The 23,407-nt window shown below is 55.2% G+C and overlaps 3 protein-coding genes, 1 long non-coding RNA gene and 5 other non-coding genes across 11 annotated transcripts in view; 2 read left to right on the top strand and 7 right to left on the bottom strand.

Annotated features, from left to right (window-relative positions):
• Positions 1–258: 258 nt before the first annotated feature.
• IDH3B (isocitrate dehydrogenase (NAD(+)) 3 non-catalytic subunit beta) lies at positions 259–6,794 on the top strand. 2 transcript variants are annotated; one of them, XM_008256232.4, is made up of 12 exons: positions 259–1,359; positions 1,528–1,608; positions 1,736–1,834; positions 1,927–2,047; positions 4,389–4,449; positions 4,524–4,656; positions 4,753–4,886; positions 4,978–5,080; positions 5,178–5,324; positions 5,466–5,560; positions 5,656–5,716; positions 6,655–6,794. In XM_008256232.4, the coding sequence occupies exons 1-12, from the start codon at positions 1,324–1,326 to the stop codon at positions 6,730–6,732; spliced, it is 1,149 nt and encodes a 382-aa protein (XP_008254454.1). In that variant the 5' UTR covers positions 259–1,323; the 3' UTR covers positions 6,733–6,794. The 2 variants fall into 2 exon arrangements, with proteins under 2 accessions (XP_008254454.1, XP_002710956.1); XM_002710910.5 differs by having other exon boundaries at positions 6,357–6,794.
• Positions 6,792–12,228, bottom strand: NOP56 (NOP56 ribonucleoprotein). The gene is made up of 12 exons (XM_008256233.4): positions 12,120–12,228; positions 11,867–11,956; positions 11,469–11,583; positions 10,412–10,573; positions 10,122–10,320; positions 9,606–9,793; positions 9,374–9,525; positions 9,136–9,236; positions 8,620–8,768; positions 8,273–8,394; positions 7,953–8,090; positions 6,792–7,239 (listed from the first exon to the last, which is right to left on the bottom strand). The coding sequence occupies exons 1-12, from the start codon at positions 12,120–12,122 to the stop codon at positions 6,874–6,876; spliced, it is 1,785 nt and encodes a 594-aa protein (XP_008254455.3). The 5' UTR covers positions 12,123–12,228; the 3' UTR covers positions 6,792–6,873.
• LOC127491221 (small nucleolar RNA SNORD57) lies at positions 8,161–8,232 on the bottom strand. Its single transcript, XR_007919811.1, has one exon. It is a non-coding gene; the product is annotated as a small nucleolar RNA SNORD57 (small nucleolar RNA).
• Positions 8,482–8,552, bottom strand: LOC127491222 (small nucleolar RNA SNORD56). The gene has a single exon (XR_007919812.2). It is a non-coding gene; the product is annotated as a small nucleolar RNA SNORD56 (small nucleolar RNA).
• On the bottom strand, positions 8,988–9,073 carry LOC127491247 (small nucleolar RNA SNORD86). Its single transcript, XR_007919833.1, has one exon. It is a non-coding gene; the product is annotated as a small nucleolar RNA SNORD86 (small nucleolar RNA).
• On the bottom strand, positions 9,923–10,057 carry LOC127491232 (small nucleolar RNA SNORA51). The gene has a single exon (XR_007919821.1). It is a non-coding gene; the product is annotated as a small nucleolar RNA SNORA51 (small nucleolar RNA).
• On the bottom strand, positions 10,666–10,737 carry LOC127491249 (small nucleolar RNA SNORD110). Its single transcript, XR_007919835.1, has one exon. It is a non-coding gene; the product is annotated as a small nucleolar RNA SNORD110 (small nucleolar RNA).
• A 13-nt stretch (positions 12,229–12,241) lies between the features above and the next one.
• LOC138844323 (uncharacterized) overlaps positions 12,242–23,407 on the top strand; it is a 28,112-nt gene continuing 16,946 nt past the window's right edge. The window contains exon 1 of the long non-coding RNA XR_011379966.1: positions 12,242–12,380. This is a non-coding gene — a long non-coding RNA (uncharacterized lncRNA). The remainder of the gene's footprint in view (positions 12,381–23,407) is intronic.
• The window catches only part of TMC2 (transmembrane channel like 2), a 59,514-nt gene continuing 56,786 nt past the window's right edge, over positions 20,680–23,407 (bottom strand). For both annotated transcript variants that reach the window (XM_002710874.4, XM_051845199.2), the window contains one exon: positions 20,680–21,042. In XM_002710874.4, coding sequence (XP_002710920.2) covers positions 20,822–21,042 — 221 coding nt within the window. In that variant the 3' untranslated portion in view covers positions 20,680–20,821. The remainder of the gene's footprint in view (positions 21,043–23,407) is intronic.

Raw genomic sequence — 23,407 nt, 5'->3', positions numbered from 1 at the left:
GTGGGGGAGAGATAATCTCTATCTGCCATTTCACTCCACAGATGGCCACCATGGCCAGGGCTGGGCCAGGCTGAAGCCACGAGCCAGGAGCTTCTTTCAGGTCTCCCACATGGTGGAGACTTGGGCCAGCTTCCACTGCTTTTTCTCAGGCCATTAGCAGCGAGCTGCATCAGAAGTGATATGGGATGCTGGCCCTGCAGGTGGCGGCTTTACCCACTATGCCACAACGCCTGCCCATAAGCCTGCATTTTATTTATTTATTTATTTATTTATTTATTTATTTATTTTGACAGGCAGAGTTAGACAGTGAGAGAGAGAGACAGAGAGAAGGGTCTTCCTTCCGTTGGTTCATCCCCTAAATGGCCGCCACGGCCGGTTAGCTGCACCGATCTGAAGCCAGGAGCCAGGTGCTTCCTCCTGGTCTCCCGTGCAGGTGCAGGGCCCAAGCACTTGGGCCATCCTCCACTGCACTCCCGGGCCACAGCAGAGAGCTGGCCTGGAAGAGGAGAAACCGGGACTAGAACCTGGGGTGTCGGCGCTGCAAGCAGAGGATTAGCCAAGTGAGCCGCGGCGCCGGCCCATAAGCCTGCATTTTAACAAACGCTTCGGGTTTACTCAGGTATGTGACCCAAAACCACAGTTCCAGAATAGTGGGGTCTTCCACGTATCACTTGGAAACAGCACGTGACTACAATTTAAGATATTGGTCTGAGATTTCCCTTCAGGCCCACTTACAAATGAATTGATTTCTGGCACCAATTACGGGTCTGCTCTGGGAGCTCAGGCCAACACACGCTTAGCAAAGCAACTGTCCGCGAGAAGCGCTCGACCCCGCAGTGAAATGATCAGAAACAACAGAGAGCCCTCGGGCGGACTGCGGGATCCACGCAGCCAGACCCGCGTTTCCCACGCACTGTGGACTCTGTGGTATTCGTTCGACGGCTCTGGTTAAGTGTTCAGTGAGTGCTTGGGAAAACAATCAACCCACAGGCCGCAAAACATGAAGACAACATGGATTCCGCAGAGTTGGTTCTCAACCTCTTGTTAAACTCAGCGTCTCCTCTGACAAACGTGCAATCACACATTCTGCTTTGATGTCATTTTGAAGTCTCAACATAAACATGGCTCCAAACGCAACGCAACAGATAAAGCGCTCAAGTGTCCGAGACCTTTGCCGCCAGAAAAAATGAGGAAGAGAAGCGGCCACGTCCCGCAAGCTGCCGGGAGAGAAAAACGCCGAGCCCCCCAGCACGGGCCGGAACTCGGTGTCCACGGCCGCGTCAGCTCCCTGCGTCACTTCCGGCGCGACTTCTTGCGCAGAACATGGCGGCGCTGAGCGGTGTCCGCTGCCTGACCCGAGTGAGGCCCAGGGACACGCCGGGCAGGGGACGGGTAGGGGATGGGCAGGCTGGGGAGCCGAGAGTTTGTCCCGAGATTTCAAAAGATGGCCAGGTCCCTGCAGTGTTCGGGGTCGGGCGGTGGGGGCGGTCCCAGGTCTGACCTGACCAGCTTGGGTGTCTGTCGCAGGCGCTGGTCGCCGCCCGGAGCCCTGGGGCATGGAGAAGCCTGAGTACGTCGTCCGTGGTGCACGCCGCCTCGCCGAACCAGGTAGGCGCCAGTGTGGCTCCGGTTCCGTCCAGCCCGGCCCCTTGGCTTTCTTCCTTCCCTTTCTCCTCTTCCCTGGACCCCCGCCCTCGCCCCAGCTGTAGCTGTTCCGCCCTCTCCGCTCCCGCAGGCTGAGGATCTGCGGGTGGAGGGTGCCTTTCCCGTGACCATGCTGCCGGGAGATGGCGTGGGGCCGGAGCTGATGCATGCGGTCAAGGAGGTGTTCAAGGTGAGGGCCTGGCAGGTGTGGGGGTGGGGGTGGGGGTTGGAAAGGACTCACTCCATCTTGACCCTGCGGTGATTTGGGATCTGACCTTGAAGGCTGCTGCTGTCCCGGTGGAGTTTCAGGAGCACCACCTGAGCGAGGTGCAGAATATGGCGTCCGAGGAGAAGCTGGAGCAGGTGCTCAGTTCCATGAAGGAGAACAAGGTGGCCATCATTGGTATGTGTGCTGCGTGCCGTTGAAGTGCAGAAGAACAGGTGTGCGTTAGGCCCCCTCCTCCCCACAGGCCTCCCAGCACTGCCCCTTGGACACCTGTGCCTTCCTGTAGGGAGCCCCGGGTGGAGAGGCCACGGAACGCTCCAGGGGCTGGGCGTCCGTCCTGAAGTCCATCATCTGTCATCAAGTCTTGTTAACTGTGTTTCTAGAATGGCAGCTCTAGCTGCCCCTTTTCTTCTTGCCCTCCCTTCTGCCTCCTTAATCTCTTTATTGGATTTTTTTGGCTCTCTGTTCTCCCCCTACAACCAGTCCATCTTGCCCTTCTCATATCTTGGATGACCCTGCCAAGCTCAACCTTAGCACAGGAAATTAAGTTTTTTTTTTAAAGAGTTATGTATTTATTTGAAAGAGTTACACAGAGAGAGAAGGAGAGCCAGAGAGAAAGAGAGAGAGGTCTTGCATCGCTGATTCATTCTCTAATTGGCCGCAATGGCCAGAGCTGTGCCGATCCAAAGCCAAGAGCCAGGGGCCAGGAGCTTCTTCCAGGTCTCCCACGCAGGGGCTCAAGGACTTGGGCCATCTTCTACTGCTTTCCCAGACCACAGCAGGGAGCTAGATTGGAAGTGGAGCAGCCGGGAATAGAACCGGCGCCCATATGGGATGCCAGCATGGCAGGTGGTGGCTAAACCTGCTACGCCACAGCGCTGGCCTCAGGCAAGTAAGTTCTTTAGAAGTTGGCCTCAGCTTCTTTGCCTTGGTGTGCTTTCATCACATTGGACTGGTAGTTTCAAATGTATATACTGTCTAATGCTATTCCCTCCGCCCAGAATGTTCTTCCTTGATGTTGTCAGAGCCTTCTAGCTGACGCATTGCATTAGTGTCCTATAGTTGACATAAAAATACTACAAGCCTGGTGGCTTAAAATAACATTTATCCTCTCACAATTCTGGAGGCTAGAAGTCTGACATTAAGGTGCTAGCAGGGTCCCACTTCTTCGCAAGGCTTAGGGGAGATTCCTTTCTTGCCTCACCAGCTTCTGTGGCTCGTGGTGTTCCCCAGCTTGTAGACACAATTCTCCAAGTCTTGCTGCTGGCCTCATGTGACTTTTCCGCCTTGGAGCCTCTGGGTCCGTCCCTTTGTCATGGAAGTTAGGGCCCATCCTAGGCAAGGATGACTTCATCTCAGGATTCTTAAGTACATCTGCAGATGCTTACCGAATAAGGTCACATTCACGGGTTTGGGGCCAGAGATGGACAGACATTTGGAGGGTCACTGATCAGAGTGCTGGCTCCTGTGTGACATTTCCTGACGGCCCAGAAGGGATTTCTCCTCTGTGTCGGTATATTCCCTGTGGTCTTCATCAGGTCTTTGATGGTCTCGGTCTTCCCGAGTGCATCCCTTGCTCCTGGAAGGCGGGAGCCTTGTGGTTTCTGGTTGGTATCCCTGTTGCTTGACATATGGTTGATACTCTGTAAGTGTTGACTGACAGATATCAAATGAGTAGACAGAGAAACACCAGAAAGGTCATAGATCTCCTAGCATTGTTTCTCAAGCTGAATTAAATGAAGGCTTTCATGAAAACAAGATTGTCCTCCTTTTTAGGCCATTTTAAATGTTCTACCTATTTAGGTACAGCGCCTGAAAATAAAGCAGTAGGTGTCGCTCCCCCTCTTCATGGAGGAACGACACTAAGCCCTGCCTAGGCTTCATATCCGAGTCACGGCACCATTATGTCGCTCCCCCTCTTCGTGGAGGAACGACACAGAACCCTGCGCTGTTCTTTCGTCTGCTCGGCCCTCCCCGGGTTTGCTGCTGGTTCTTCCCGGGTTGGCTACTATCCCTTCCACCTCCGTGGAAGGGCAGTTCCCCCTGGCCACATTCCCCACTTCCGCAGGGGAGTGGCACACCGCAGGCCGGCTTTCTTGGGGGCTGCACAGGTGTTCCCTCAGATGTCCCCCTTAGATGTTCCTGGTGCATGCCGTCTCTCTACTCCTTTATAGTCCTCCTCCGCCAATCCCAACTCGGCTGCCCACACGCCGAGTACGCTGCTCTCCAATCAGGAGCAAGTCCTACAGTTTATTGGTTGAACTGGAGGCAGCTGTGCGGAAGCTGTTTACTTCTCTCCCAGCGCCATATTGTGGGAGAGCAGATGCATAGAATAAGTCTTAATTCCAGTAACTCAGTCCAGTCCGAGCTGCTCCCCACAAGTAGGCAAGTTTTTCTCATTCTACCCACGTAGTTTTCCTTTGCCGCTTGCCCCCAGAAGCAGTTCGAGGAGATGGGGTCTGGGGTGGGAGGATTGGACACTGTGCCTGACAGCCCTTCCCCGACTTGGTTTGCACAGGAAAGATCCATACCCCGATGGAGTATAAAGGGGAACTGGCCTCCTATGATATGCGGCTGAGGTAGGTGGGGAGTGGGGTGTGCTCACGGGGGTGCAGAGGCGCCAGCACAGAGCTGACGGCTTGGTCCACTCTAGGCGCAAGTTGGACTTGTTTGCCAACGTGGTCCATGTGAAGTCACTTCCTGGATACAAGACTCGGCACAACAATCTAGATCTGGTTATCATTCGAGAGCAGACAGAAGGGGAGTATAGCTCCCTGGAACATGAGGTGAGCCCCTGGAGAGCAGGGAGGGCAGGGCCGGGGGAGGAGAGGCGGAGCCCCTCCTAACCCTTCCCCCACTGTCTGCCTTCTCTTCTCACCCAGAGTGCAAGGGGCGTGATTGAGTGCTTGAAGATTGTCACTCGAACCAAGTCTCAGCGGATTGCCAAGTTCGCCTTTGACTATGCCACCAAGAAGGGGCGGAGCAAGGTCACAGCCGTCCACAAGGCCAACATCATGTGAGGCACCCGGCTTTGCGTGGGGTGGATTCCTGGGGAGGCAGCCCCTATACCGTCTTGACTGATTCTGTTCCCTTTGGCCCTTGAGCAGGAAACTTGGAGATGGGTTGTTCCTGCAGTGCTGTGAGGAAGTCGCTGAACTGTACCCCAAAATCAAGTTTGAGACCATGATCATAGATAACTGCTGCATGCAGGTGAGGCCCTCCCACGTCACCACGGTTCCAGGGCTCGGTGCTGGCGGTGGGGTGGCCAGTGGAACTGACTGCTCCCCCTCGTGCCACCCACCCCCAGCTGGTGCAGAATCCTTACCAGTTTGATGTGCTCGTGATGCCCAATCTCTATGGGAACATTATCGACAATCTGGCTGCTGGCCTGGTGGGGGGAGCTGGCGTGGTCCCTGGGGAGAGCTACAGTGCCGAGTATGCCGTGTTTGAGACGGTGAGCAAGCTCGCTTCCTCCAGCCTTTCCCTGCCTTTCCTCTGACCTCCATCCCAATGCTGCCGCCTCCTAAGTGCCCCTGGCTTGCCCCGCCTCTGCCCCCGTGCCCTCCCAGTCACTCTGGCCCGCCCCCCTCTGCAGGGTGCCCGGCACCCATTTGCCCAGGCAGTCGGCAGGAATATAGCCAACCCCACGGCCATGCTGTTGTCCGCTTCCAACATGCTGCGGCATCTCAAGTAGGTCCCGGGAGGCTGGGGCCGGGGAGGTCGGGTCTCCCAGGTGGGGGTGGGCGTCTGGCAGAGTCTCAGCCTCTTCCCGTCCCCGTGGACAGTCTCGAGCATCACTCCAGCATGATCGCGGACGCCGTGAAGAAGGTGATCAAAGTCGGCAAGGTGAGTGTGAGAGGCTGTGGGTTCCGGGCCTTGGCGCTGCTCTCTGGCGGGCCGGGCTGGGCGCCTCCTCCCCTAGGCCCCAGAACATCTGCCCCCCCGCCCCCCCCAGGGCTGTTCTTCACCTCCTCTTGGCTGTTTCATCCTCCTGCTCTCCTTGGCCTCTTCAGTTCCCATCTGCTGTTCCCTCTTTCCTGCTCCAGCCACTGCCCTCGCAGGGGCGTCTGTCTTTCTGGGGTGGGTGGAGCAGCAGAGGAAGAGGCAGGCAGGATGAGGCCCCAGCTTTGCCTTCCCCAGGCCTGGGCGAGTCTCCATCCCCCTGCTGTCTTCTTTCCTCCCACCTGGTCTATGTCCCGATTTCCTCCAAGGCAACCTCATGCTGTCTGATGTGCACCCCCCCCTTCCTGCTCAGCCTGCCCATTCTGCCTCGGCAGCAGCACTCACTGCTCTCACGGTGGCTTGGGCGAGGGGCAGGGCCTCCCTGCTCCTCCAAACCTGCCCACCTCCCTCCATCCTGGCTGCCTCGCATCTTCTCTGAACATGTCACCCTCCCTGGATTCCATGTCCTCCATCACATTGCCCTACCCCGCTTCACGGGCTGTCTTCTCTTCTTCCCCACGGCTGTTGCCGCTGGTGGTTGTAGGTGCGGACTCGAGACATGGGCGGCTACAGCACCACAACCGACTTCATCAAGTCTGTCATCGGCCATCTGCACCCCCATGGGGGCTAGAGCCCTTTATTCCCAACCTCACAAGGACCATACATCCCTTCAGTGCAGTGGACCAGGGAAGAGCCCTTGAGCCTCTAGACAGTGGACCATACCCACCTCTGGGCAGAGCCTAGGTTGTCCTGGGGCTGGCTCCTTAGGGACCTGAGTTGGTGGGGGGGGGGCACTGGGGGTGGGGCCCAGGCTGCAGGATGATGATGATTCTCACCCACAGGTTCGAACCTCTGACATGGGTGGCTATGCCACCTGCCACGACTTCACTGAGGCTGTCATTGCTGCCCTGCCCCACTAGGCCCTGCCCTTCCCATTATCATGCTTGTACAAGGTGTTCAATAAAACATTGGTCTGTCAGCATTTTGTGATGTTTTTATTGGGGCAAGGACACAGGGCGGGAAAGGGTACCCCTCGCAGGTGCAGGGAATGTCCGTGCTTGTCAGTCTTCCTGGGATGCTTTATGGAGCTTTTTTTTTTTCTTGGCACTGCTCTTGCTGGGGGTGGCCTCCTCAGGGCCGCTGCCCCCTTCCTCCTTGGCGGACAATTTCCTCTTTTTCTTGGGGACCTTCCTGGGGCCTGTCTCTTCCACATCATTCGCCATTTCCTCCTGGGCAGAGGGTTTCTTCCTCTTGGGAGGGCTTCCGCCGCCCCCTGTCTCCGCCACATCACTAACCAGCTCCTCCTTGGAAAAAGACTTCTTTTTCTTGGGTTTGGAGGAAGAGGCAGGCGGCTCCTCTATCCCGTTCTCCTGAGGGGCCTCCTGGGGCTTTTGCTTTTTCTTCTTTTTGGGTTTCTCCTGCGTCTCCTAAAGGGCAAGATGGGGGAGGTCTGTGTTAGAGCGTTGTTGCCTATGGTGCTCACGTGCACCCCCCTCCAATTAAAATCCCAGCACACCACAGGGCAGAGCCACTGGCAGTTAAAGCTGCCCAGGGTTTCTGGGGTGGTTGCTTGTGTGGGTATACCTTTGGAAGGCCACCCCAACACTACTTACTCCCCATTAGACATTAAGATGAACACGGACTGTCATCTATCAGCCCACTAACAGCCTACAGTGAAGCCCGCCATGCTGGTCACCACGGGGCCGCCGTGCTAAGTCCCAGAGGGGCCTGAAGCACACGCTGGGTACTGGGTGAAGATCCCAGGGGAGTGATCTCCCCTGCCCCCAGCCCCACTGTGCCGAGACCTCCCTGCCCCCAGCCCCACTGTGAAAAGCTACCGCCTCCGGACACACGCCTGAGAACAAGAGCAGGAATTTACACTACCCCCGCTTGAGGACTCCTGGGAGGCGGCCGAGGACAGCGCACACTTGCCCAGGGACGGGTGTGTGCTACAACCAGCTCTCTGGGCTCTTGAGCAAGTTCTCTCAGCACCTATCTCCTTCCTATAGAATCAAGAGGTAGTTTAGATGTTGCAGTCCAAAGGCCTGGGCTCCAGACCATGGCTCGGCACAGCACATCCTTTGTTCTGTGGCAAATCCTGCGGCCTAGGGTCTTCCCTGGGGCGGCCCTGCCCACTGACCTCGCACTCCTCCGGGGCGCTGCTGCTGTTCCCTGAAGACGCCAGCGCGAGTGCCGCCAGGCGCTTCTTCTCCTTCTTCAAGCGTTTCTTCTCCTGCTTCTCCAGCTTCCGGGTGATCTCGGCAGCCGCCGCTTCTGCCTGGCCACAGGAAGGTGGTGAGCGGCCTGCAGACCCGGCCGCCCCGGGCCCCCCCCTCCCCGGCTGTGCTGGATCAGGCTCATTAAATCAGCTTTGTCGCCTCCACTCCACAAGGTCAGGCCGAGGCTGCTCATCACCTCCAGCCAGCTGTGGCTCCCGCACCCAGCAGAGCCCAAACTGACCTGGACCATGGCTTCCTTCATGACGTCCAGATTCTTCCGTGGAATCTCTCCAGTCTCATAGAAGGACAGCCGTTCCTCAACTTGTTCTCGAAGCTTCTCCCCAAATACACTTGTGGGTACCTCTGTGTGTGTGCAGTTGAACGAAGTGCTGTCAGCCTCTGAGGGTCTAACTCCCCCACCCCTAGTGCTCCCTCCCTCTACCCCCAGCTTCACTCAGACCCAGAGTATCAACACTCACTAGGTGAACTGCTGTTGACGAAAAATATTACCATCATTGTGGAAGCTGGGAAGGTAGTCAGCCCCCTCCCAGCCAAGACCCTCCTCCTCACGGCTGCCACCCCCCATACCAGAGAAGCAATCGATTCGTGAGGCAATACTGCATTTGTTGGCCAGGTATCGGGAGATGCGGCCTTTGTTCTTGGCGGCGGCTCGGCCAATGAAGGTGGAGTGGAAAATAAGTCCGTATTTGGGTGTGTTACCCCGTGTCTTCAGGGCTCTGAGAGAACATTTGGTGGAGAGTTTAAGATCAGCAATCACAACCCCATTAGCCAAGGCAGCTCCGCCCCCTTCTTCCCCTCCCTTCCAAGTCTCCAGAGCGAGCCTCAGGCTGGGCTGGATCGTGTATCCCAATGCATGCCAACCCGGCTCCCAGAGGCAGAGGGAAGGCATCCAATGTCGCTGACCTGGAAACTTGGTCCCTTTGCTGGGCCCTGGGAATCACTCAGACACCAGGACTGGCCATCACCCCCATAGCAGAGGCCTGCACAGGTCAGGGAGCCCTGGTCAGCCATCACTGTGATCCCCAAACAAGCAGTGGGCACCAGAAGTGGCACCTGAGTACAGGCAGGTGCCCTCACTGGTACCTGAACAGGGCCTTTTCAGCCCCAAGGATCTGCACTGTGGATGCTGGATACTTGGCCAGGTTGGTGAGACTGCCAGCATGAGCAATGAGACGGGCACCTACCTGGAGAAAGGTTCAAGGAACAAGTCAGAGACCAGCTGGACTTGCTCCCCGTCTCCCCCTGGTGGCCAGCAGCGAGCAGTGCAGGATGACGCATCCCCTCAGCACGACCCCCACCCCTCCTGTTCCCTGTGACATACCGCTTCCCCAATGAGAGCCGACAGACTGGGGGCCACCTGGCTCATCTTGGAGCGCAGGTAAGTGTGTAGGCTCTGGCGGTACTCAGACAATGACACCACACGGCTGGAGAAGCTCTCGATGTTGATCAAGTCGATGGCAGAGATGTCCATGCCTAGAAACACCCCAGTGTGAGTGCAGGTGCCAGCTGCTCGGAGCCCTCCCCCCGTACCAGCTGTGAGGCTCTGTGCTGACCCATGGAGGACCGGGAGGCATCCAGAATGGCCTTGGCCTTGGCGCCATCCATCGTTAGCTCCTCCAGCTTTTCCAGCTTGTCCTCGTTCAGCTCCTTTCGGTTGCCGATGAACTGGGCGAGGCGGCAGTACGTGGCGTTGTCATTGATGATCTTCACCAGCTCCGGAAAGTGATAGCCGTACCACTCCCTGCAGAGACACAGTCCCACCTGGTTCTGGCTCAGCTGCCGCAAGGCCACAAACGCACCCGCCTCAGCCCTCGCCACCCAACTCGGCCTGGAGCAAACAGGGACAAGCCCAATGCCGGTCCCCTCAACGCCTTGTCCCCCCACTCACAATACAGCCCAGGCACGATGAGGCCAGAGCTGAGGTGTACATGGGGAGGGCCTGCTCTGCCTCCTCCTTCTATACAGTCAGTGTAAGAACACAGCCTGTGGTAAGCACCAGGAGGCCCAGCCCACACTCGCCCGACCGGCGTTGCAGAGGCTCGCGGTGAGGGGCGGCCTCTGGCTGTTACCTGACGCGCATGGAGAAAGTGTTGATGTCTTTGTCCAGCTGGTCCAGGAGGCTGATGGACTGGATGATCATGTTGTCCACCCGGTTCACGTTAAACTTCACTTTGGCCCGAGAGTAGCTGTGGCCCAGGCCCAGCTGGGCTTTACACGCAGACACATCGGTCAGCCCCTTCACCAGATTATGGAAATGCAGACGGACTCCTGGGGCAGCCGACACGGGAGCGTGAGCGAGCCAGCTCCGGCACCCCGGGCCCCTCCCAGGAGCGACCTCGTGGCTCTAGCCAAGCCTCACCGCGCAGGATCTCGGCTATCACGCCTCCAGTCTGGCAGCTGTAGCCCAGCTCCTCTTGTATGGCGGCACCAATCTTGGGGTCCCCAACCCCTAAGAGCACTTTCTTCTTCTTGGACGGCAGGTGAGTCTCCAGCAGCAGGCGGAGGTCCTCGTGCACGACACCTCAGGACGAAGAGCAGGGCGCCCACTAAGTGGCTGAGGGCCGAGGGATCCCGCCTCCCCGGGCGTGTGTGGCCCAGCCCTCCCTGCAGGCATTGCTCAGAGACATGGAGACATCAGTGACAGGACTCAGGGGATTGACAGATTATTTTGAGTCATCATTGCAAAGCCTGGCTGAACCACGAGAAACAGGACACAGGCCAACAGCCCAAGTGGGACACACACCTCAACTGCAGGGGACACCCAGTGGATCCCAGACCCCAGATATGTGTGTTTCCCAGACATACCTGGGATAAAGCCCAATTTATGAATAAGGCAATTTAAGACATTAGCTAACGAAGAAACCGTATAGTAACTACAAAAGTCACCAACTGAAATCTCATTAAACCAAGTCTGGACTGGCGTGGGAGGTCCTGCTGTACAGCGCTGTGCAGTGGGCTAAGCCTCCGCCTGCAGCGCCGGCATCCCCTATGGACGCCGGTTCGAGTCCCGGCTGCTCTTCTTTCAATCCAGCTCCCTGTAGATGGCCCAAGTCCTTGGGCCCCATTTGGAGTGAACCAGCGGATGGAAGATCTTTCTTTCGGTCTCTCCCTGTCTATATCTCTACCTCTCAAATAGTATCTCCTATCCCAATTTGCCTTCTGGGACCAACACCCTTGTAATTATCAAAAGTGCCCCTTCCGACAGATTAAAAGACACAGCAGAAAATTAATAAGACAACTAATCGTGTCTAGGCAAACTTGGGCACACGTGCAGGTTAAACCAGCCACCAGAAAAAACACCACTGATCGCTAACTACAATGCTCAAAGAAACCAAAGCCTACATCGTGGGTTGCATGCGTGAAATGCACCTTAATCACAACAAGCCAGCTGACCCCGGGCGGCGACGCCGACTCACCTTCCGACACCGCGTTGGCATTTTCCAAGGCGACCTGGGACGAGGAGAAGGGCGAGAAGGCCACGAGGCGCACGATGTTGTGAAACTTGCCCAGGTTCAGCACGCTCTCCTCCACCTGCCGAGACAATGAATGGCGCGGCCGGCGGCCGACGTCAGCCCCCGGGCGCCAGGAAGACGCACCGGGGCCGGGCTCTGCTCTGGGACGCTCACTTCCAATGGCTCCTACCGCGACCCCGGCCACGCGACGGGCTGAGGACCCCCGCCCCGCAGTCTTCCGGGCCGGCCCCTCCAGCCCGCGCGGCCGGCCACGTGGGAGCGCGCGGTGCATGCCGGGGGCGCGCGACCGAGGGGCTGCAGCGCAGCCGGGCGAGCCCCCCGCGCCCACAGAGACCACCCACCTGCGGCAGCAGCAGGCTGATTTCCTCCACTTCCTTCAGCGCCAGCAGCGCGTAGCCGACCGCGTGCTCGAACAGCACGTGCAGGAGCACCTGGAACGGCAGCCGGGGTGCGGCCGTCAGCTCAGCCCCTGCGTTCTCCCGGCCACACTCCCAGGACACACCGAGGCCCGGGCTCCGGCATTCGAATTCGGATTCGAATCCAGGCCCAGACCACGGCCTCCGCACAAGCCCGCGACCCGCAACCACTCCTCACCATGGCGCCTGCTCCTTGCCCGGCTCGCAATGCGGCTCTCTGGCTCTGGCGCGCAGAACCAGGCTCCAGAGGACACGCCCCCCGTCGGGTCGGCCAATCAGAGGCCGAGGACGGCACTATCTCAGAGCCTTCGCAGGGGGTCCTCTGGGAGTGGTATCGCCCAGAGCGCGAGTCGCGGTGGAGCGGCGCGCGGACGAACCGGCCTTTTCCGGTCTCTGCGGCTGCGCGGGCGGGCGCGGTTGCCCGGGACACGCGGGATCGGTAAGGCCCTGCAGGCCGCAGGCCTGCGTGGAGGGGCGCTTTTTCGGATAATGGTCCGATGGCCCGTATTTTCGTAATTTGTGAAGCGGGGGCAGGAGGATCCCCGTGGGCGCAGAGCCCGTCCCACGCCGCGTGGCTGCCCTCGGCCTCCAGGCCCGCCCGCGCGCCCACGCTCCCGGCGCCCACTCTCGGACAGCGCCCCGAGCTCTGTGGGCTGCGCGCTGTCTCCTCTCCGGGACGCGGGACGCCCTGGCGCCGTCAGCGCCGCGAACGTGGCTCCTCGCAGCCGCATTGCCGAGTTATATGTAACTTAGTTCTAGGGCCGGATGAGTGTCGGTCGGTAGTGTAGGAACGGAGCGACCCGACCCCGAGTCCTCGTGGAGCGGTCTCGCTGGCCCGGGGCCGGCCGGGTGTTGCTCGCGGCCCTGAGGCCCGGGAGCCGCTTCTGGGGGTCTCTGGGCGACGACTCCCCATGCTGCAGCCGCGCTAAGTAATGAACTTAACAAGCCAGGCCTGGCCACCCCGAGGGAGGACGAGCACGCCCTTCCACCTTGGGCTGTTGAGCCGCAACTAGCAGGCGCGTTCACAGCTTTAGTGGACCTCAGCCGTCTGACAAATTCCCCCTTTTGGGGTTCCATGTGGTCAGGACCTCTTAATCATAATAATCTCTGTTGTGCCCCGATCACTAGATCCCCTAGAGAGTCTATCACACCGAAATGCAGATCACCAGAGACCCCCCCCCAGGGAGTGGATCACACCGAAATGCAAAAGCAAGGTTTATTGAATACAAGCCGCGACTGGGACCCCAACCAACCCACCTGCGCAGCCGAGTTAGGAGGGAGGCCCCGGTCTTCGTTTGGGAGAGTTAAAGGAAACACCCACAGGCTTCCATCAGCGGGGGCTTACAGCACGGAGTTGCTCTTAATTGAACGGGGGTCTCCGGTTGGCTTGGGTTCAGGGAGCTACTTTATTTAGCAGTTTCTTCTGAGCTGTCCATTCCAGCTTTGATGTCTGGAATGCCTGAATGCTTTTACAAAGACTCGGGTCTGCTACGGAAACAGAGGCTGCTTTTTTTTATTATTATTATTTTAAAATGGAGTCCCTGGCTCTTCAGTCTCAACATTGCCTGCTGATGTGGTTCAGTTTGCCGCTCATACCGACTGAGGATCGGGAGTCTACCTCAGGGCATTTCACGTTTTAAAACAGAATTGCAAAATCATCTGTTACAGACTTCCCTACGCTGAATGCGCCAAATTAAACGGATGCTTTAATATTAACATATTAGTGCTGTGACATCCGTTTTTCCATTTACCTCATTATTTCCAAACTTCAAACTAACTCTTCCTGGGGTTACAGGTGCTTATCCACTAAGGATAAGTTGGGGGCTTCTTTTTAAAAATTAAAAAAAAAAACAAAACAACATTTTAAGGCTGGTGTTGTAGCATAGCAGGTAAGGCCGCTGCTTTTGATGCCAGCATCCCACATGGGTTCTGGTTTGTGTCCTGGCTGCTTGACTTCTGATCCAGCTCTCTGCTAATGGCCTAGGAAAAGCAGAGGAAGATGGCCCAAGTGTTTAGGCCCTGCCACTTATGTGGGAGACCGGGAAGAAGCTCCTGGCTCCTGGTCGGTCTGGCCCAGCCCCAGCTGTTGTGGCCACTTCAGGAGTGAACCAGCGGATAGAAAATCTCTAACTTCCTTACTTCAAGTAAATAAATGGATTAAAAAGTAGAAAAAAAAAAAGAGTATGTCCCATACAAAGTAGGGTGTATGTGTATACATAAGTATGTAGAAATACATATGTAGTACATACTTTTTCACATGTAGATACACATGTGAAATATATACATTTCTGTGTATTTAATCAGGATATTAAAAACCTGAGTCACTCGGTGAGTCAAAAGATAACCAGTCAGACTTTGAATGGATTCGCGAGCTCTGCTCCCTGAGGCGCTGTGATGGACTTGCCATCTTAAACAGGTGGCTGATGGGGATGCGGGGTCACACCCTTCCATTTACCTGCCCCTAACACCCGTGAGCCCAGCCCAGGTGGTGTCCGCCCGTGTGTGATGTTCCAGACCCTTCTTCACGCCTGTTTGCTAGGCTCACTGTTCCTGCTTTGGTCATACCTTCACCCAAGTGGGCTTTTACAAAGTCTTAGGTTCCCCCTCATCCATACCATCTTCCTCTCTACCACCAGAATGGACTTCTAAGGAGTATCCAGTCATACTTGGTTGATGCCCACAGTCGATTGGAGTAGTGGGAAGGGTATGGACCATCTGTGGGAGCTGGGCTCCAGGCCTCCTGGTATCAGGCCCTCCCCCCACCTGCCAGCCCTGGCCCTGAACTGGCCTAGCTCTGTGATTTTAGTCACTAGAAGGTCCCATTTTCCAACTTCCAGTGGCGGTAGATGGACGCTTACTGCCATCTGATGAAGTGTTGGAATCAGGGAAAGATGACCAGCAGGAACATTTGCCGATGGTTGGCACTCTGGATGTTTTTGGCTTAAGCATCCTTGTTAAAGTACGAGTCCTCTATTGGGGTCTGGCGCTGAGGCATAGCAGGTAAAACTGCCGTCTGCAGTGCCGGCATCCCATATGGGCACTGGGTCAAGTCCCGGCTGCCCCACTTCCGATCCAGCTCTCTGCTAATGTGCCTGGGAAAGCAGTGGAAGATGGCCCAAGTCCTTGGGCCTCTGCACCCACGTAGGAGACCTGGAAGAAGCTCCTGGATCCTGGCTTCAAATCGACCCAGCTCCAGCCTTTGTGACTATTTGGAAGACTTCTCTGTCTCTCTCTGCCTCTAACTCTTTCAAATAAATAAATAAATCTTAAAAAAAAAAAAAAAAAGAGAGAGAGAGTCTTCGCCAGCTCTTAAATGTGCTGGGGTTTATGGGAGCACTCTCACAGCCTAGTTGCCAGGAAAAGGGAAAAGGGACACAATGTGTTCTGTAAGTGTTGCTGTGGCCCTGAGAGTGGGCACCATGTGTCTACATTAGGCCCTGAGAAGTCATTTTAACCTGCAGGCGTGAAGATCTGCGCCATGGCGAGTGGCAGGGGAGTGAGCCTGCAGCAGGATCACTATTTCCTCAGAGTCCAATGAAACAATGCAATTCTCCTGACCTTTCACAGACGTTTTTATGTTAGGCAGCCTTTTGCCATTAAGAAAACATCTGACCCAGGGTACTTACAGACTATTATTATTAAAGATTTATTTGTTTGCTAGAGGTAGAGGTCTTCCATCCGCTGGTTCACTCCCTAAATAGTTGCAATGGTTGGAGCTGTGCTGATCTGAAGCCAGGAGCCAGGAGCTTCTGGGTCTCCCACGCGGGTGCAGGGGCCCAAGGATTTGGACCATCTTCTACTGCTTTCCCCAGGCCACAGCAGAGAGCTGGATCGAAGTGGAGCAGCTGGGTCTTGAACCGGTATCCATATGGGATGCTGGCACTTCAGGCTGGGGCATTAACCTGCTGCACCACAGCACCTGCCCCCCAGTTTTTAAATTCATTAAAAAATTGTGTGCTGTGGGGCTGGTGCTGTGGCGCAGTGGGTTAAAGCCCTAACCTGCAGCGCCAGCATCCCATATGGGCACCCATTCGAGTCTCGGCTGCTCCACTTCCAATCCAGCTCTCTGTTATGCCTTGGGAAAGCAGTAGAAGATGGCCCAAGTCCTTGGGCCCCTGCACCCACATGGGTGACCGAGAAGAAGCTCCTGGCTCCTGGCTTTGGATCAGCTCGGCTTGGCTGTTGTGGTCATCTGGGGAGTGAACAGCAGAATGGAAGACCTCTCTCTCTCTCTCTCTCTCTCTCTCTCTCTCTGATTCTACCTCTCTATGTAACTCTGTTTTTCAAATAAATTAAAAAAAAATTGTGTGCTGCATGCCAGGTATCTTTCCAGGACTAGGACTACAATAGAAACCAAGTCCCTGGCATGGCAGTACATTCTATTAAAGACAGTCGAGTGAACATGTAGCACATGAGATGTTGACGTGTTAAGGGGTATTGCACTGTTTTATAGAGGCCTTCAATGAAGAGGTGGTACTGGGCAGAGACCGTAAGGAAGCAAGTGAGCCATCCATGCAGAGAACTGGGAGGCCAATAAAAACAATGGTTGGGAATAGGGTTTTGTCTGCACCCCACAGTGGAGTGCCTGGGTTCAAGTTGCAGCTCCAACTCTTTTATTATTATTATTTTTTTTATTTTATTTTATTTTTTTTATTTTTTTGACAGAGTGGACAGTGAGAGAGAGAGAGAGTAAGGTCTTCCTTTGCCGTTGGTTCACCCTCCAATGGCCACCGCGGCATTGATCCGATGGCAGGAGCCAGGAGCCAGGTGCTTTTCCTGGTCTCCCATGGGGTGCAGGGCCCAAGCACCTGGGCCATCCTCCACTGCACTCCCTGGCCACAGCAGAGAGCTGGCCTGGAAGAGGGGCAACCGGGACAGAATCCGGCGCCCCAACCGGGACTAGAACCCGGTGTGCCGGCGCCGCTAGGCGGAGGATTAGCCTAGTGAGCCGCGGCACCGGCCTCAGCTCCAACTCTTGACTCCAACTTTCCACCAATGCAGACTCGGAGGTGGTGGCGATGGCTTCAAGTAATTGAGTTCCTGCCACTATTGTGGGTGACTTAGACTGTGTTCCCAGCTCCTGGCTTTGCCTATCCTGGCTCTGGCTGTTGCCAGCATCTGGGGAATGAACCGCTTGATGGGACCTCTTCCTCTTTGTCTCTCTGCCTCTCAAATAAAAAAATGAAAACCATGGTGATAATACCGCGTGACTTGATTTCAGAGACTTTGCAACCCAAAGGGACTGCATTTGTGCAAAGGCTGCAGTGCCTTGGCAGGGAGGTTGACCAAGCCAGGTGTAGCTCCTCAGGTGGACTTCATGGCTGGTGGGCATCTTAGGTATCAGGAAAGAACGCGAGGATGGAAAGAGTAGAAGCAAAACCCCCACGAGGTGTGACATTCAGCCAGGTCAGTAGTTAGAATGCAGGACCCCTTGAATGGACGCTGGGATGAGTGGTTTGGGTCTGAGGACATTCCTGATTCTCCATCAAGCAGCGTTTGGTTGGAGATTAATTTGGAGGTGAGGAGCCAGAGAGTTTGCCCAAAGGGTTCCAGCTGGAAAGGCCCTGCATGGGTGGGCAGGTCTGCGTGGGAGCTACAGCTTTACCAGGCATGCGCCAGGTTGAAGCTTAGAGCCGCGAGGGGATTACACACTGTAAATCACCCGACCTGTATTATTGGGCGTAGCCAATGGCCAACAGTGCCATTTTGGTGTAAATTAACTCCGTTTTCACCCAGCACTAATCTGTGGAACTAGGACAGCTTCAGGAAAGGGAATTGCGTAGACCCACCATAAGACAGTGACACTTGACTCCCAGTCCGTAGTACAAAAATCCTCGTCAACTCTGCAAGGGCTTCAGCGGCAGTTGCTGGGCTCTCTTCTGAGACATGGAGAGAGGCCCTGCCGCCTTCCTTGGTCCTCAGTGACACATAAATGCACCTCCCCTGCACAGACACAGAAGAGGGACAAGCTCCCGGGGAAGGTTGTTCAGCCTCACCTTCCTCCTCTTCGGGAAGCCACGCGGAAGACAGCGGTGGATTAGGGTTCCAGGGTAAAGGTTTTGTTCAGGCTTTGCTGCTGTGTTCACACCGAGACGGAAGATGTCTGAGCTTTTCTGGCCTGTGATAATGTCTTATTTACTGGCCACTGAGCACACTGCTTGGCACCTTACGGTCTCAGACGCAGCAACCTGTTGAATTGTCTCAGCAGAACTTGAAGGCTGGGTTTGTAAGGCCCATTTTACAGTCGTGGTTCTCCAACATCAATGATGATCACTCTGCATACCTCAGGTAGCCAACCATGACCTTGGGTCTTCAGTTTCCCAAACTTACTGCACTGCAGAACAAATGGTCTGGCGGGACACTGCAGATGGGGGTCAGTGACAGCTATCCCCAGCGCTGAAGAACAGGCTCAAACTACATCTTTAAACATTTTTTATTTGAAAGGCAGAGAGACCGAGATGGACAGACACAAATCTCTCTCTGGTGCGGCATTAGGACAGCATAATTTGAGTGTGTGTTTGCGGTGGGTGTTTAGGTGTACCGGTAACCACCCGAGGCCTGATGCAGTCACTAGGAGGCCGATGGCTCAGGAAGGCAGCCGGTTCTTGTTTCCTCCCCCGGCGGCTGGCATTATCTGCAGGATGGCACTGAGGCAGATGTTGGCCTGGTGGCCTTCTCTGGGCCTTCCACTCCTGGTTGGCTGGATTAGATTGCCTGGATTCCTGGGCTGAGGTCGGTATTGATCAGCTTTTCATCACAACAGTGAAAATACCCAAGAAGCTACTTATGAAGGAAGATTTACTTTGGCTCTCGGCTTTGCAGGGTCACAGGGCAAGATTCGGCAGTCCCATTAGTCGGGTATCTGATGAGGGCAGAGCAGTCGCATGTGAGTCGGGGGGCAGAGCCAGGGCTTACTGGTGTGGTCTCCTAACAAGCTGAGCCAATCGGCTCACTCTCCAAGGCCCAGCTTCAAACACCTTAATTGGATAAAGTTGTGCCCTTCGTGCATTCACACGAGACTCTGGGGCACAGGCCCTTCCCACAGGGTCTCAGGCAGGGCAGGTTAGGTCAGGCTGTTTGCTCCCAGAGGAAGACAGCTGCCACAGGGCAGTTTTGGATTTGGGGGTTAGGCCTGGGCTCCATGGAGATGAGGCCTTGCGGCATCTTCAGCTTTGCCTGGACATGATTTGGGGTGAGGTCATTTGTCCTGTTTCCTGGTCAGATGTCCCCTCCCTCACTCCACTGCAGGCCGTGTGTGAAGAGGTGGGCGCTGGGTTAGGAGTAGGAAGGAGTCGAGTGGGTCCTTGAGGTTACTTTAATTGTGCTGCTTATGAAATCGGTAAAAATCTCCATATTTCCACCTGAGCTGTACCTGACATCCAGGCTGTGGGGGTTCCCCTGAGAACCCCTGGGGACCTGGTGGCATGGTGGGATGTGTGGCTCAGGGAGGGGTGACATGGATCCTTGATCCGGGAGTACAGAGTAGAGGGAGGAAGGACCCGGGGCTGTTGGTGAATCCTGGACGGCCACTCCCTCCCTGCTAGGCCTCTGTCCCTGCCAGTGAGGCTCCTTGTCCCTCTGAGACACCCTGCAGAGAACCACGGTGACGCCAATCAGCCGTGGTGGCTTTGCATCACGCCCTTTGAACACTCTTCAAGGAAACCATCTTCAAGGTATAATAAGCAGGTTTAGAGTTTGCTGTATGCAAAAGATTTTTCTGCCTTGTACAATATTTTGCTTCTTTTAAGTCAATAAGAAAACCACTATTACTCCCTAGCTCCTTCGTCTCACCGTTAGGCGTCCCAATGCATTGTTTGTGTTTAGTGCAACAGGTGCTCTCAGGCTGGGTGCTGGGTACCACCTGTCTTCCTGCTCACCAGGGTTGGACTTTGCACAGGAATAGAAATGACAGAATCACCTGGAACGTAGAGTTGTGAACCCTCTGTCCTGAGATGAGTGACAGGAAGGTGTTTTTTGTATTTTCATTCCGTGGCCAGAGGGACTGAAAATGCAGCAGCAGGGCTTATTCTGCCAAGCGTGTTCTGTGTGGCTCAACGTGGGCTCTGTGGGTGTCCCTTCTGCCTGCCAGGACTGAGGCTTGCCATGCAATGACTGAGTTTTACATTAGCGAAGGGCTGTCCTCCACTCTTCACTAAGTGCTAGACAAACAAAGAAACCATTCTCTCGTAGTATTCCTGATCTCATCTAATTGTAATCCAGTGGGACAAATGCTTTCCCAGTGGCACTGAAATGTGGAACAGGAGAGAAGGCTTTGGAAGGCTGGGAAGATGTCCACAAGGAGGCGCTGTTGCCAGCCAAGCCTTGCAGAGCAGTCTTTTGAATGATTGAAGGCAGGAGGAAGAAGCATCCCTTGGACAGCAGCCTCTGGAGCAGGGGTGTGGAGGCTGATTCATGGCATGTTCAAGGGATGACGAGAATGTTCATAGCACAAGGCCCATGGGCTGGTGGTTTGGAGGTGACTTGAATATTTTGTTTGTATCACTTCACCTCCTTCGATAGAGGTGGTGGTCACAGATGCAGGGCCCTCTGCAGCACTCCCACCCCTCCAAGTTGGTGCAGAAACCCAGGCCCCAGGAGGGGTCCCATGGACAAAATCTACAAGGGCTGCCACGGCCCTGCCTCCTCTTCCCAGATTCTGGAGCCAAGGGAAGCCACTGTGAACGTGAACTCCACAGCTGCCTGACACACGATGTGGGGAGGGCGGCTACTGAGGGAGGCTCCAGCTCCCCTGCAAGGACTGAGACTAAGGAATCAAAGTGGTCACATTAAGTGAGAGGCAAGAGGAAGCGAGAATCAGTTTGGGTTCGAAAGGTAAGGTGGGGCCTGGGGCTCAGCCCCCGCACCTGTGAGTCCTGGCTGTCAGTGGCGAGGTCTCTGAGCACTCTTTCCAGAGCCTGACCGCCAAGGATGAGCCTGTGACCGGGCTTGGCCAGAATCTTTTCTGACCCCTGGGGGACGAGATCCAGGAAGGCTCCTGGGGGCAGGCGGCACGGTCCTGCTGGCAGCACTGGAGGCCGTCCCCGGGTCCTGGGCCTTCTTGTCCAGGGTCTGGCTTTGGCTGGCAGAGTGAGGTGTGGTCTCTGGGAATTAAACCAAGACAACAAAGAAGATGAGGGAGACTGTGGACAGCTTGAATTGGAGCTCTGTGGAGTGGCCCTGCAGTATTTATAGGTTTTGGGTCCTACCTGGCGATATGAGAGCTGTGAGCCCTCAGGGGCCTGGGGCACCCTGGCCTGCCCTTTGCAGAAGCAGATCCACTGGAGGACTGTGGTTTGCTGGCTGGGTACCTAGACATTGAACTCTGGCCTTGGGCTAGACTCACTCTCTCTTTTAAAAAAAGATTTTTATTTATTTCAAAGACAGAGTGTCTCTCTCTCTCTCTCTTTATCTCTCTCTCCCTCATACATACACAGAGAGACAGAGACAGACACAGACACACACACACACACAGAGGGAGAGAGAGAGAGGGAGAGAGAGGGATCTTCCATGTGGGCCAGGCCTAAAGCAGGGGCCGGGAACTCCACCGGGTCTCCATGTGGGTGCAGGAGTCCAAGCCCTTGGGCCATCTTCTGCTGCCTTCCCAGGTGCATTAGCAGGAAGCTGGACTGGAGGCAGGGCAGCCTCAGATATGGGATGCCAGCATTGTAACTGGCCTCAGGCTAGACTCTCTGATCCTGCAGTTCTCTAGAGTGTAAAACTGTAGCCTCTCAGAGCAACTGCCAGGGCCAAGACTGAGGATGCGGCTGTGCAAGGCTTGGAATCAGATCCAGCCTCCAGTTCTTTCGCTTTCCTGTTTTGTCCTCCCGCCAAAGCCAAGCTAGGGACGATGACCACCCCTGTCTTTGCCAAACCCAGTTCCTCTTCTTGTGGGACACAGAAATGGAGCCTGTTTCCTTTGGGGGTGGCTTGGCCTGAGGCGGGGCTCCAGGCTGTGACATGTAGCGCCAGGTGTGCCCTGTAGGCTCTCCCCTTTGCACGAGTTTGATGCAGGCAGAGCTGTGGAGTGGAAGGAGTCTGGGGCCCTGCATTGCCACTTACGGCCATCATCAGTTGGAAACATCCAGTTTGGATTTTATAAGTTGGAGCCTATTTTGGGACAATTCGTTAGAGCAGCTAATATCATTGTCACTAATACTTTAGTAATAAAAAAATAACTAAGAATGCAATGACTACGAATTGGAAGACTTGTACAAAATAATTCCACCTCTGACTATCAGTCATTTCTGGCATTCCTCTGTCACTGCTCACATTCCAGAGCAAAATGACAGCATAATGATACCATTTAACCCTTAGAAAACTGGGTTCCCTCAGGGGTGAGCTCTCTCTCTTTAAAAAAAAAAAAATATATATATATATATATATATATATATATTTGAAATAGTTACAGAGATAGAGAGAGATATGGAAAGATCTCTTTCATCCTCTGGTTCATTCCCTAAATGGCTGCAATGGTCAGGGTTGGGCCAGGCTAAAGCCAGGAGCCATGAACTCCACCCAGGTCTCCCACCTGGGTGGCAGGGACCCAAGCACTTGGGCCATCTTTCGCCGCGTTCCCAGGCACAGCCACAGGGAGTTAGATTGGAAGTAGAGCAGTCGGGACTCAAACCCAGCACTCGTATGGGATGCTAGTGTCACAGGCAGCAGTTCAACCTGAGGGTCACCACGCCGGGCGCTGGAGATGGCCTCCTGCAGCTTGGTCTCCCCTCAGTGCAGGCTGGAGGTGGACTGTGATACCCACTTTGGGGAAATTCCTTTCTACTCATGTATTCTAGATATTCTTTTTTTTTTTTTAAGATTTTGTTTATTTATTTAAGAGGTAGAGTTACAGACAGAGGGAGAGACAGAGAGAAAGGTCTTCCATCTGCTGGTTCACTCCCCAAATGGCCTCAATGGCTGAAGCTGGGCTTATCCGAAGCCAGGAGCCAGGAGCTTCTTCTGGGTCTCCCACAGGGGTACAGGGGCCCAAGGACTTGGGCCATCGTCTATTGCTTTCCCAGGCCATAGCAGAGAGCTGGACTGGAAGAGGAGCAGCCAGGACTAGAACTGGCACCCATATGGGATTCTGGCACTGCAGGCAGAGGCTTAGCCCACTGTGCCGGCCCCTAGATATTCTTATATTTAAAAAATTTTGATTTATTTGAAAGATAGACATGGGGTGAGAGGAGAGAAACAGACAGAGGGAGAGAGACCTTCCATCTGTTGATTTATTCTCCAAATGCCCACGACAGCCAAGTCTGGGATAGACTGAAGTCAGGAGCCAGGAACTCCATCCAGGTCTCCCATGTGGACGGCAGGGACCCAAGTACTTGAGGCAGTACCTGCTGCCTCCCAGGGTGCACATTAACAGGAAGCTGGCATTGAGGGCAGAGCCAGAACTCAAGCCCAGGCACTCTGACATGGATGTGGGCATCTCAAGCACTGTCTTCACCCGCTGCCCAAAGCCTG

Source organism: Oryctolagus cuniculus, chromosome 11, assembly GCF_964237555.1.
Source record: "Oryctolagus cuniculus chromosome 11, mOryCun1.1, whole genome shotgun sequence".
Classification (NCBI taxonomy): domain Eukaryota; kingdom Metazoa; phylum Chordata; class Mammalia; order Lagomorpha; family Leporidae; genus Oryctolagus; species Oryctolagus cuniculus.
Note: the sequence above shows the minus strand (reverse complement) of the source record. Positions and strands in the feature narration are given on the sequence as shown.

Coding starts and splice junctions, on each gene's coding strand:
- NOP56 (XM_008256233.4), bottom strand. Junction 10,574..11,468: donor TGCCAACGCGGTGTCGGAAG/GTGAGTCGGCGT, acceptor CTTCGTCCTGAG/GTGTCGTGCACGAGGACCTC. Junction 10,321..10,411: donor GATAGCCGAGATCCTGCGCG/GTGAGGCTTGGC, acceptor CGGCTGCCCCAG/GAGTCCGTCTGCATTTCCAT.
- IDH3B (XM_002710910.5), top strand. CDS start 1,324: ATGGCGGCGCTGAGCGGTGTCCGCTGCCTGACCCGA. Junction 1,360..1,527: donor GTGTCCGCTGCCTGACCCGA/GTGAGGCCCAGG, acceptor TGTCTGTCGCAG/GCGCTGGTCGCCGCCCGGAG. Junction 5,561..5,655: donor AACATGCTGCGGCATCTCAA/GTAGGTCCCGGG, acceptor CCCCGTGGACAG/TCTCGAGCATCACTCCAGCA.